This window comes from Myotis nattereri (assembly GCF_964212035.1).
Source record: "Myotis nattereri genome assembly, chromosome: 2".
Taxonomy (NCBI): Eukaryota; Metazoa; Chordata; class Mammalia; order Chiroptera; family Vespertilionidae; genus Myotis; species Myotis nattereri.
This window is the reverse complement of record NC_138076.1, coordinates 131485915-131499426: the sequence shown is the minus strand read 5'-3', so window position 1 is coordinate 131499426 and position 13512 is coordinate 131485915. Positions and strand designations below refer to the sequence as shown.

The 13512-nt window shown below is 44.1% G+C and overlaps 2 protein-coding genes across 2 annotated transcripts in view; both read right to left on the bottom strand.

Moving 5' to 3' along the window:
* Positions 1 to 13057, bottom strand: part of POC1B (POC1 centriolar protein B) — a 110678-nt gene extending 97621 nt beyond the window's left edge. Inside the window, exons 1-2 of the mRNA XM_081083321.1 lie at positions 12944 to 13057; positions 12266 to 12350 (exon numbers count right to left, since the gene is read on the bottom strand). Of these exons, the coding sequence (XP_080939447.1) occupies positions 12266 to 12350; positions 12944 to 12958 (100 nt within the window). The 5' untranslated portion in view covers positions 12959 to 13057. The remainder of the gene's footprint in view (positions 1 to 12265; positions 12351 to 12943) is intronic.
* LOC308513354 (polypeptide N-acetylgalactosaminyltransferase 4) lies at positions 9080 to 11736 on the bottom strand. Its single transcript, XM_081083322.1, has one exon. The coding sequence runs from the start codon at positions 11731 to 11733 to the stop codon at positions 9985 to 9987; it is 1749 nt and encodes a 582-aa protein (XP_080939448.1). The 5' UTR covers positions 11734 to 11736; the 3' UTR covers positions 9080 to 9984.
* Positions 13058 to 13512: the final 455 nt, after the last annotated feature.

Here is a 13512-nt window from a genome sequence, read left to right as displayed (position 1 = left end):
TTTTAAACTTAAACTATATAGGTAGGTACATTGTTATTAACTTAATTAGGGTATTCCTAAGGCTTAGGAAGAGCCACACTCAAGAGGCCAAAGAGCCACATGTGGCTCGCGAGCCGCAGTTTGCCGACCGCTGGTCTAGGCTACTTAGGTTGTTTACAGTGCTTTTACAAACGATGCTGTGATGTACATGTGTCATTTCTGACATGTGCAAATATATCTTTGTGACAAATTCCCAAAAGAATTATTGATGGGTCAAAGAACATTTTAGAATTTACTAAAAAGGTTTGTGTTCACAATATAGTAGTATCTTTCACAACTTTATAAATCAGGATTATATCCCCTCAAGTCTTCATCCCATATTCAAGGAAGTCCTAATAATTCAATCACCTTCATATAAAATTCCTGAATTTTCAGTTATTTCAGAAGTCCCTCTATATATTTTCTACCCTCATTATGCCCTGCTTTAAGAGCCACCTACCAGAATTAATGTCAGTTTTCTAGTTTGAAGCACCATGATTCTGTACTTTCATTTCCATTTCCAGGCTCATGCTAGTCTTTGGGTCACAAAAGAGCCCCGGACTACCTTCTTCAGGGAAAAATAAACAAGGAAACCTTCTAAGGAAAACTATGAGAGGAGTTTTCTATAAATATTTTCAAAAAAAAAAATAAAATAAAATGTAATCCCCAGGCTTACACATCTACAAACCTAGACAGAAGAGGGTTGCACAATAGACAATATTCTAATCGTAACTAAATAAACTTTACTACCCTAATACTTTCAGAAGTAGTTATTACTATCCTAGAACTGTATAATAGTATAATTAGATGAGGGCATAAACTTTAAAATTCTCTGCCCTGAATGAGGGAATAATTAGCATGTTTTCCTACTAGCTCACACTAAGTAATTAGCTTGCTAGCTTAAGCATGGTCTAAAAGAAGCTACAGGCACTTTAAAAATAATCTTTAGTAATAATCAATCTGGAGAAATTTAATCTAACTTACTCAACTCCACATCTCCATGAGGACTGATAATCATATCAACACAATCCTTTACTGAGTTGTTATTATGGCCAAGTACCTTTAAAGACTTCATAAGCATTCTTTTACTTAATCCTCACAACAGGGCTGGTAGATATAATTACCCCTCTTTAACAGATGAGGAAATGAGTCTTAGTGAGGTTAAGTAACTTGTCCAAGGTCACATAGAAGGAAAGTAGTAGAGCTCCACTTTGGAGGCTATCAGACTCCAAAGCCTAGGCATTTATTAATGTTTCTCAAAGTGCTGGGGACTTACGGATTATCTCCATTGGGGACCTGAAAATGCATACTTCTAGTTGTTTACATTCTTTGGGTGTATATTATCGAAATTTGAGAAATACTGCACTCTGCTACAACCTCTCAGTGAGAACATAAGATTACTTTAGCACTTGGAGTAAATTTTTTTTTAATATATTTTATTGATTTTTTTTACAGAGAGGAAGGGAGAGAGATAGAGAGCCAGAAACATCAATGAGAGAGAAACATCGATCAGCTGCCTCCTGCACACTCCCCACCGGGGATGTGCCCGCAACCCAGGTACATGCCCTTGACCGGAATCGAACCTGGGACCCTTCAGTCTGCAGGCCGACGCTCTATCCACTGAGCCAAATCGGTTTCGGCAATTTTTAAAACTGTAACAATAAGAGAAGCTTCAGCCAAGCACTACATGGCTGCCATCAACAACTATATTAGAAAAAGAATTTCTGGCAAACTTTTATTACGGTTTCATGATAATAACTTAAAAATTCCAAATTTAATTCTGCTTTTCAGTCAGAAACAGGGAAAATTAACATATTTGTTACAATCATTTATTCTACAAACAACCCATGCACGTTAAACAGTGACTGAGTCAATCAGGATAACTCTGAAGGAAAAAAAGGGGGAAAACTGACAACTTCAATGTTAAAATTTTATAATTTTAAATGGAAACTTCTGAAGTGCAGCTCGGATTCTGAAAACTTTGTGAAAATACTTCTAAACTCTTCTAATGTTTGTATACTTGAGCATGCCCCCAGAGTCTGGCTCCAGACAAGGCTCAGCCAGGCCCTGCTGTTCATTTGCTTCACAGCTTCAGGAAAGTTACTGAACTCTCAGCTTCTGCATCCATAAAAAGGGATAACACTTCACAGGTATTGCTTTCTCCCATCCTCTCTCTCTTCTGATCACCTCTCAACCTATCCTGTGAAACCCAGAAAAGGCTATCAAGAAGAAATTAATCATGTAAAATACAGTTAAGGGAATATTGTCAATAATACTGTAATATTATGTAAGGTATATACATATCTAATCACTATGCTGTACACCTGAAACTAATATAACATTGTGTGTCAACTCTAAAGACTAAAGTTTTTTTTAAAATCCATCATGCTTCATGTTCTGTTTTCTCCAATCATGACCAGAAGTTTAAGCCTTAAGCCCCGCTGGTCATCAATGATCATGTACTCTCACTGCCATAATGCTCTAGGTATCTCCATAGCTGAACTTGACACCATGCCTTCTCTCCTTCCCAAAAGTTACCAGTAGACCCTCCTTGTCCTTAACTACTTAAACCTTAACCTTGCTTGGTGACACCAAGATTGCCGAAACCCTTTCAAGCAACAACTATTTTCTCTTTCACACCTCACCTACTGCAGGACAGTCTTCCTCTCCATTCCAAACTCGATATTATTAGTTCACTAGAGGCCTGATGCACAAAATTTATGCAAGGGGCTCCGAAGGTCGTCCAGAAGGACGGCCAGCCTAATTAGCATATTACACTTTTATTATTATAAGGAAGATTCAACAGATATCTCACCCCTATGACATGTAAGGCATTGTGGGTAGGTCAGGGGAAGTGCTAAGTAACAAAATAGCCAAAATCTGAGCTTATATTCACATGGAGAAGAGGAAAACAAACAAGCAAGTAGGAAGATAAAGTAGGAAGTCATAATGAGAATTTTGTGTGGGGCAGAATACTCACTTCAAATGGAGTGATCAGTGGCATTTTTAAGTGGGGGTATGAAGGGTAAGAAGGAGCCAGTCAAGCAAAGAATGAGATGGTGAAGAACATTTCAGACCAAGGGCGTAATGAGGCTGTCTTTGCCTCCTCCATAATCAATTCTGTGCTCACACCCTGGATCTTGTCACCAGCAGAACCTGAACATATCTCCTATCACCAATTGAAACTTGCCATACCTTCTGACAACTCGGCTTTTCTTAGAGGTCACTTGTTCACCTCATCCGGAAGTCTTATCCATTGACCTACATTCTCCATTAAGACTCTTTTTACCATCTTCGTTTAACTATCCAATTTACAATTCCCCTCTTACACATACAGTCAATCCCTTGACTACCCTGCCTTCCTTCAGGCTAGCCTGGCAAAATCCCAATCATTCTGCCTTTTCTGAGACTATATCTGTGCCAGTGAGAAATGCTAGACACAACCCCAGACAGATTGGGAACACTGTAAATTCATGATCACTAATTTCATATGAGCTTCTTCACTGCCCAGCAGTGCTCAATAATGACTATTTGGTACCTTCTACATTCTCTTCAACATTTTTACCCTACTCTAGACCCTAGCTTCCCTGATACCCTACTATAATGGCTTTCCCTCCTATCTTTCTGATTATTCCTTCTTAGATTTTGTTGTTATTCCCTCTTCTGATCTAAAGGTTGGAGATCTTCTGGACTCAGATATGGGCCATTTGCCCTCATTGCACTATGTTCTTCCCAGGTGACTTTATCTATTCCCGTGACTTTAAATACCATCGTATGCTAATAACTCCCAAATCTCTTTCCCAGACCATCTCTTTACTTTCAAGATCACCATTTTTGATTAAAACCACCATCATCTCCTGCTGATATTACTATAATAGCTCTTAATTTCTCTGCTAATAGTTCAGTCTCCCCATGGTAGCCACAGTGATCTGATGTATAAATCAGATCATGTTATTCCCTTATTTAAAATTCTCAATGGCTTCCCACAACTCTCAGAAAAAAATCCTAAAAAATGGCCTCTTAGTTTCCCAAGGCTTCCATAATACATTACCAAAAATTTGGAGGCTTAAAACAACAGAAATTTATTCTTTCACAGTTCTAGAGACTGGAAGTCTAAAATCAAGGTGCTGGCAGTACCACACTCCCTCTAAAGCAGGGGTGGGAACGTCCAGCCCATGGGCCTCATAAGATGTGCGAAAACATTTGGTCTGGCCCTGCCAACGCATTAGAAGTGAGTTAATTAAATGTTTAACCAAATACAGCAGGCTAATTTTTTAAGTTGATAATTTTGTATGGCCTACAAATGATGTCATAAACATCCAAATGGCCCTTGGCAGAAAAAAGGTTCCCCACCCTGCTCTAAAGACTAGAGATTCCTTGCCTCTTCCAGCTTCTGGTGCCTTCGGGATCTCCCTGGCTTGTGGCTCAATCACTCCAATTCTCTATCTCTGGCTTCATGTGGCTTTCTCTTATCTCCTTCGTTTGTGTCTTATAAGAACACTAATCATTGGACTTAGGGCCCATCCAGGTCATTCTAGATTATTTCTTCTCAAGATCCTTAACTTAATAGCATTTGCAAAGACCTTTATTTACAAATACTGCCACATTTACAGGTTCCGGGGATTAGGACATGGGCATATCTTTTGGAGGGTCATCATTTAACCCACGATAACCTCCTAGCCTCCAAGGCCTTACCCAAGCTGCCTCTGCCTCCCCCGAGCAACTTCATCTCCCAAAGCTCTCTTTCTTGGTGCACGGCTTTACCCATGCTGGCTGCCTTTTATTTCCTTGATTGAGGACAAGCTCTTTCCCATCCTTCTGCTAAATGCTATTCCATACCATGCTCTCTAGTCTGCCTGGCTAACTCCTCCTCCAGGTCTGGACTTAAATCTAACTTCCACAGAGAAGTGTTTTTTGACCCGTACACTTAAGTATGTTGTCACAGTTATCCCTCAGAGCATTTTGTTCCTTTTCTTCGCAGCATTCCATTAATCTTCCTGTTTCCAGGTTGAACCTGCGTATAATTTGTGTGTTTGCTTGTTATTCTTTGTCTCTTATCACTGGGCTGTGAATTCTTCATACCACTTCTGGCACACCTGCTTTGTCAACTTCCTTTCCTATGCCCAAGCGTGGGCCAGCACCTGGCACAGTGGCAATAACTAAATAAAGGAGTACTGAGTGAAAACAGCACCTCCCATTCCCCTTTGAACAGGATTAGATAAGTACAAATAAATGGGTTAGAAGGATCACCAGACAGCTGAGGACATGAGGCCTGCAGCAGATCTCTCTCCCAGGCCAGGCTGATAGAATGGCCAAGCTGGGTAAAAAGGAAAAGTAGTACCCGATTACTAGCAAATTCTTTCTCTACTCTTCAGTTCTGCCAGGAACAGACTGTATACCTCGGGAACTCATTCACCTTTTATAATAATCTCTACCTACTATTCTAAAGGATTAATTGAGGTTTTTCTGACTTTTAGGGAAAACTCCAATAACAACTGATTTCCTACTGCAGCCTAATACTTAACTGGGAGATTCACATTATATATAAGGTTCTCAATTCTACTAAATCACAAAATGATTCAAGTATTAATAATAAATACTGCTGGCCTGTTTTAAAATCTAGTGTGCAGAGGGACACAGAAAAGAGAAATATTTTCTAGGACACATGAAATTCTCCAGCCTCCTTTTTACCCTGAAGTTTACTTTTTAAATTGAGATATAATTTACATACTGTAAATTCCCCCTTTTAAAGTGTACAATTCAGTGTTTTGCCCAAAGTTGTACCACCACTGTCACTATCTAATTCCAGAACATTCTCATCACCACCACTTTCCGACCCCCACCCCCCAAAAACAAAACAAAACGCAAAAGACCATGCTCATTAGCAATCATTTGCTATTTCTCGCTTCCCCAGTCTCTGGCAACCACTAATGTATCATCTCTATAGATTTTCCCATTTGTTTTTCATATTTATGAAATAAATATAGAGACATGAAATGATTTGCACAGGGTTGTAGCCATCTCATAAGAAAGCAAGATTATAACACACGTATTTATAGCAACTTTTTAAACAGTATAAAATACAAGAGATCAGTGAAAATATGTTTAGCTCAACTATACATATCTTCAATGTGGCTATAAGACACCTGATGTATAAAGCTCAATTCTTTGGCTAATAGTTCTCAGCAGTGTCAGGCTGGGTGGAGGCAGGAGGGCAGGGTGTTAGGCAGGGATCACTAAAGAAGAGATGCTACTGTTGGACAGGAATTGCCCATACGGACAGGATGATGAGAGAGAGAAGGTTGAGAAAGTGTGACATAATGGGGTATATAGGACTTTTTTTTCTTCTTCTTTTTTTTAGCCCAGAGCTGTGAAATTAGTGCTAATGTGCACAGGTGTCCACTTGCTTTCTTTTATAGTGCCCTCAGTGGGTCCCAGAGATCCCTAATTATTCCCAGTTTGTTTGAGTAGTTAATGCATAAATAGTGCTACCACCATTTCAGAATACTTGCTGGTTTATGACACTTTGCAAAATAATATAGAAAACTTGACTTTTTTATAGTCTACTGTCTGCATTCCCAATTAAGTTAAAGAATTACAAGCTTAACTTACTTCTGCACCACCAACAAACGTGTATACAGGTACAGTGATCCCATAGACTAAAATAACAATCAAAATCCATTTGCAAAAATAATTAGGCACACATTTTATTTTGTCTTAATCAATATTGCAAATACATTAACAAAGGGGAAAAAAAGGATGAAAACTGCTCATCACACAGAAAAAAATTCATCACTCAAAACAGATTAATCTGAACTTCAACATTCTTTTTTAAAAAATATACTTTTATTGATTTCAGAGAGGAAGGGAGAGGGAGAGAGAGATAGAAACATAAATGATAGAGAATCATTGATCAGCTGCCTCCTACATGCACCCACTGGGGACTGAGCCCGAAATTTGGGCATGTGCCCTTACTGGGAAATGAACCGGGACCTCCTGGTTCATAGGTCGACGCTCAAACATGCCTGGCTGAATCTCAACATTCTTTGTGCTCATTTAAAAATATTCTTAAAACAGGAACTCAAAAAGACAAACAAGTGAGAACTGTTCTATCAATTCAAATTGAGATCCTAAATCAACTATGACTACACAACTTAAAAATAACCTTGTCTTCAATCTAGAAATGCTTGATTTGCCAACATATAATGAATACAAATTTTCTTTTATTAACAAGTTACTTTGAGTTATAGAGATCCTGCATATGACTAGCTTATCTTTTTTTTTTTAATGACTTATAAAATTGCCTAGTTAGATGGTTTAACTATTCAGAGACTCATATACTAAATGACATAGTGACTGGCCATTTAAAGTTGAAACTTGTTTAGCAAATATTTTACTAACGTTATTATTAAGCATGTAAATTAACTTAAAAGGTCAACTCTTAATTGCTCCCAACAAAAGAGAGCTTTGGTACCAATAAATTAGAAGTAGGGCATCCAAATATATTTTGTTTGCAGTTTTATAGTGTGTTTTTTTAATTAAATTGGAAATGCCTATGCATGGAAAGTGAAAGTCTCATTCTTCAGTTATGTACAGGATTGTAAGGAATGAACAACCTAACTCTTCCAAATTATTGATGTAAATAAAGCCTAAAATTTCTTCCAAAAAGCCTTGAAATTTAGACCAAAAGTAAATAAGAATTAAGTACTACTCTACTTTTCAATGCTCCTTTTCCCTCTTGACATGAACAGCAAGATACTAGAATAAAAATAATTCCAGTATGTACTTCCAGAATATATCAACTTTAGTTCTCCCATTTGATAGGGGGCTAAGAATAATAATAAAAATAAATTAAAAAAGAAAAGCTAACTTAATAATTAAAAAAAGGCAGACTGAGCATGGGGAGAGGGTGGGTTTAGGAGAATATCTGTTGTCAGTCAATCCTTTTGTAAAATTCAGAGCACTATGATAAGTCCTCTTTAAATTATACCCAGGGCCATGCACAATTGCAATAGGGATCTGGTAAACTTTAAGGTTGCCAGATAACTTACAGAAAGTTAATAACGCATTTTCATTTTAAGAAGCAAAATAAAAAAAAAAAATTCAAGACACCGAGCAATTTTACTTTTTGAAAAAACTATCCTAAAATTTTTTCTTAAATTCAGATTTTGCAAAGTTGCTAGGTCATTAAGTAGACACTGAAAACAACTTTTCATATAAGGCCTGTAGATTAATTCTTTATCAAGCATGTATTTTTCAAAAATCTAGGCCCAAGTGAACTAATTGAGATTTAATTCTAAATTTAGATTTCTAGATATAACATTGCAATAAAACCAGTAAAAATACTTTTGTTCAAGTATGTTTACTTCTCCAATTATTTAGTTTGGGAAATATTTACATCCTTGCCCCAAAAGATAACTTACAGTTTGAAAGATTAAAGACAAAAACAAAAATTGGTTCAACAATTGTCAAAATGAAATGAATACAACAACTTTCCACTCAATCCAAAAATAAATCACTGCAGCAGGTGAGCTCAGCTCACATAAAACCATTTCTTTTTCCCAGCTTCATAACTGGACTGAACGTTGCTCAAAAACATTACCTATGTTAAAAGTGGAGAGATAAAAAGTGTTGTAAAGATTGCACAATGATTGAAACTGAGACGGATATAATGTATAATCATAACATTTCAGAGCTGGAAGAGATCTTCAGGATCGATCTAATCCAGCATCCACATTTTACAGATCAGGAAAGTGAGGGCCAAACTGAGTCATTTGGTCAAATGACTTGACCAGTCACATTCCTGGGCTGAGCCATTCATTCATTCATTCATTCAGTCAGTCCTTTTCCCATTTTCGGAAAGCTGCCTAAGTGCGAGGCTCAGTGGAAATAAGCTGGAAGCAGCATTCACCATTGTCAAGACAGGCTTCTTTCCTTATCTTAAGATTAATCCTGAAATGCCCTAAGCAGCAAGAACTCACAGAAGAGTTCCACAGCCTTTGCAAAACAGGGCCCACTTTCGGTTTCACACATTTCAATAAACACAGTTGGGTTTGACTTCAAAGAGGCCTCAATTGTATTTACTTTAAGCGATTAAGAATTAACAAAGGGAAGAAGTACAGTATTCTGAGTGAGTCCCTCTATAGTACATTCATAACTTAAGGAAGTGCAATCAGAAAATGCCCTAACACACAAACAAGTTCACAGACAGGACAGGTTATGAAATCAAAGCTATTTGAGGTATCACTATAGCTCAGTTAAGTCCAATAGCTCAAGTTTACAAAGTGTGAAATGTGAAGATCTCCCCATTTCATTCAAATGTGGGTACATTTTTCTGAGATGTCAATATGTAAAAAAAAGACCTCCAAACTCACATTCAAACTAATTCTCTCTTCTAATGACACACATATCCAAACCAGGCCTTTCTCCTTAAAAACAACTTTCTTTGATTTCCATTTCATTTAAAAAAATTAGGAAAAATAAACAAACCCTAAAAGTTAATGTGTTGGCTAAAGAAATCCAAATTCTATGTATAATCAAAACAGCTTTAGCTCACACTGCACATTTAAGCGTTTGTAAAAAAAAAAAAAAAGGGGGGGGGGATGTGCAGTGAACTCACCCATCAACAAAAATCATCTCTTATTTTACTTGGGACTTTTACAGTCTGTAATATCATCTGGCACCTAAATGTTTTGTGTATCTCAATTCACAGTCAACTTCTTTAAGGAGAAGAAACCATACTGACAGAGCTCTGAAATAAAACAACCTCTAAGTAAGGCACTTTCAAACGTGAAACAGCAGCTCTCTGCGCATCAGTTTGTGTTCTATGCCAGGATGAACCACAGGTTATACAGCCCTCTCATAGATGATCACTGGGTGATTTCTGATAAAATATAATCGCCATTGGGGCTCTTCGACTTTCCTGAATATACCGTCAGCTCAGGACCAAAGTGCTGCTGTTCTCTTTTAGTTCTCAAACTTCCAGATTTGATTTTTATCCAGAGCATCACAAGTTCTCATCTGCACATCAGGTCGGCCCTCAGGTGTCCGATAAGCACTAAGACAGAGTCCTGAGTGTGGATGAAAAATGGCTCCATCTTCTTTAAAATGCCAAATAATGTTTGCTGGCACAGGGAACCCATCTTTTGGACAATTTTGCATCCCTACGTGATTTTTTTGCTCAGGAACCTCTGCACATAACTCTGTCACAGAATTAAACCTGATTTCTTTGTTTGAAGTGTATTCAAAGAATTGATTGCCCCCTTGACCATGGCATCCAAACAGTGAAAGGTTGGCACCTGTGGGGTTGTTGTCAGGAGCATTATAATCTAAACATTCAGAGGAGATCCCCATACTGCGAACAGCTCCGTGCCAGCCTGGCCTATCCTCTGGAACGTGTAAGTTCGAAAACACGTTTTTCAAATACCAGTCAAAGCTCTTGCACTTCAGCCGTTCTCGTAGTAGCTTCCTTTCAGAAATATCTCCGTAAGCTTCTTTCCTGGCCGGAGGGTTTCGATTGTAGAAGTGCTCCTTGTACTCATCCATCCACACCTCCGCCGCCCGAGCAGTGTTCTGTAGGAAATTGGGCCGCGCATAGGGAGCCCGCTTAGGGAACACGTGGCCCACGTGGGAACACGGGTGGATCTCCAGTTTCCCTCCGCACTGCCACACCCGGAAAGACAGCTCCAGGTTTTCACCTCCCCACACTTCCATCCCAGTGTCATACGTTCCAAGGTACTCAAAATATTTCTTGCTGACAGCAAACAGTCCCCCGGCCATGGTGGGCGACCTGATGGGCTCGATTCTCGATTTCCACCTGTCCCGCTCATGTTTGGGGACAGAGTGCCACTGGAACGTCAGACGCCAGTCAAACCCACCAATCATGGGCTCCCCGGTCTGCATATAGAATTCGAAAGTATTCCAATCAATGGTGTCTATCACGGGACAAACCACGGCCGTTTCGTCCTCGCCGATCCTTTCCAAAAGGGGTTCCAACCAACCCGAGTTGCACTCACAGTGGCAGTCCAGGAAGGTGAGCACGTCCCCCGTGGCAAACGTGGCCCCGATCAGGCGGGCCCGGACCAAGCCCTCCCGCTTGTTGGTCCGGATCAGGCGGACTCTCTCCAGGTTGCTGATGTACGATTCGAGCTGCGCCTTCAAATAGACGCGGTCGCTCAGGTCATCCACCAAGATGATCTCCTTCAGGAGGACCGCGGGGGAGGTCTCCAGCACGCTGTGGATGGTGCGGAGCAGCGTGGACCAGGCCTCGTTGTAGAAGGCGATGATCACGGAGGTGGTGGGCAGCCGCCGGTAGTGGAACGCCTTGGCCCTGCACTCGGGCATCCTCTTGTCCTCGATGTGGCGGTGCAGGGAGATCCTGTCGCTGAGGTAGATGTTGATGGCATATCTCTCAATGAGTTCCTCCTGCTGCTTCCGTTCGGCCTCACTCAGCTGGAGGTGGCTGGCTTTGCCCCACTCCCCCGGGGCCTGGGGGTCTGCGGGCGGCTTCTCGTACAGCGGCCGGGACAGATCTTCTGCCCCGGCCCCGGGGTCCGGGAGCTGCCTCGGCCCCTGCTCCCAGGCCAGGCCCGCCCCCGGGGCGGCATGGAGCGTGGAGACCGAGAGTTCCACCAGCACGTAGGCCACGGTCAGGAGCGCCAGCAGCAGGCAGCTCTTGCCTGCCCAGGTCCACCTCGCGGCCACCCGGATGCGCATGGCCAGGGCGCGGGCGCGGACCCCGGTGCCGGCGCAGGGCAAGGCGTGCGGGGCTCGGGGCGGAGCGCACCTCCCGGCAGGGCCTGCTCCCCCGCAGGCAGGTCCTCGGCTCCTCGGCGGCCGGGCCTCCCGGGGTCACCGAGCCCTCCGTCGCCGCCCGCGGCGCAGCCCCAGCTCCCGTCCCGTCCGCACTTCCTCCCGCGCCGCTCACAACTTTTCACCAACTCCCAGCCCACACCCACCCTCCCTCCCGGGGCGGACAAAGCCCTCCCCCTCCCGCTCGCTCCTCCTGGCGGCGAGTTCGCGAAAGTCTCGGGCCCGGCCCGCGGGCCTCGGCGGGACCGTGCGCTCCCGGGCTCCCCGCGCTCCCGGCCGCCCTCAACCCCCCACCTAGGACCGCGGTGGTCCCCCGGGGGCCCGGCGTGGACAGCAGGCAAGGTTTCCAACCAGCTGAGCGTTGCCCGTCACAAAAAAGGAAAAAAATAAATAAATAAAGAGAGAGAGAGAGAGAGCGCGCGCGAATACAACTTACCCAGGTGTTTGCCGTTGGGACTAAAGTCCAAGGAGGTGATCGCAGCTTTGTGGCCCTTAAAGTACCGCTCCAGAACGGGGTCCTCCTGGGAAGGAAAGTTGTCAAGGTGTGAAAGCAGGTGCAGAGCGCGAGCTCGGGGGGTCGGGGATGCGCGCGGTCCCCTCCCGCGGGGTCCGTCCCGGGAGCGGCCACGGGCGGAGGGTCCGCGGGCTGGCGGCCCCACAGGGAGCCGCGGGGCGCCCCCGCCCCCGCAGAGCCGGCCACATCCTCGGTCCGCGCTGCTCAGAACCGCGCGGGCCTGAGAAGCCGCCCGGACCGCGCGCTGGGAATGCGGACTCCCGGGCCCCCCGGCGGCGCGCGGTCACCGGTGCGCGCGGGGCCACGGCTTCGGCGCTTTTTGAAAACCTCCCGGTGATTCTGACGCAGGCGCTCCACGGGAACCTCGGAGAATTCCGGAGGCGGTGCGCCTGTGGGGGCTCCGTCCCGAGCCGGGCCAGGGCTGGACGCTCCCGCCGCCCCGGCAGCAGCGGGGGAGACGCGAGCGCCCGGGGCGAGGGGCCGGTTGCGGACCCGGCGGCGGACACCTGCCTCCACCTCCCGCAGGTGGGGGCGCGGCCCCGACCTGGCCCCGCAGCCCGCAGAACCGGCTCCGGAGAGTCGCTTCCAGCCCGCCCTTACCGGGGCGCAGGCCATGGGGGGAACGATGGGCCACCGGTTCCTGCGGGTGGGGAAACGGGGGAAAAGAGGGGGATGAGATGCGATGGGGGACCATGCGGCGCCCGGAACCGTCCGCCGGGAGCGGCGGCGCCTCCCGGTCACTACAACAACGGCGGCCCAATCACACCCGCGCTCCAGGCGTGGCCAGCCGAGCCCCGAGGTTCCGCGGCGCCGGGCACAGCCGGTCGTCCTCCAGCTGGCAGGCCAGACGCCCCACGGTCAGGTGCGACCACACGCCAAAGCCAAAATGTGTTCACACTCTCACCCCTCCAGGCTCGACACCCAGAAGGAGAGTAGTTACCGTGATGGGAATGAAACCGCTTGGAGCGAGAGGGTAAATAAAGAGTCTGTGATCGATGCAATCGGAGTTCTATTACTCCTTAAAGAGACAACGCCCGCGAATTCTAGCGGGTCCCCTATTGCTTAAGACGGAGGAGGGAGATTTGATCAAAGTGGAAGCAGCTTGCTAGACTTTAATGTGCGCAAAGGAACTAAGCCTCTGGAGAACAGATTGAAATTTACTTAATTAC

Bases quoted from the DNA above. Each gene is read 5' to 3' on its own strand.
- LOC308513354 (XM_081083322.1), bottom strand. From the start codon at position 11,733: ATGCGCATCCGGGTGGCCGCGAGGTGGACCTGGGCAGGCAAGAGCTGC.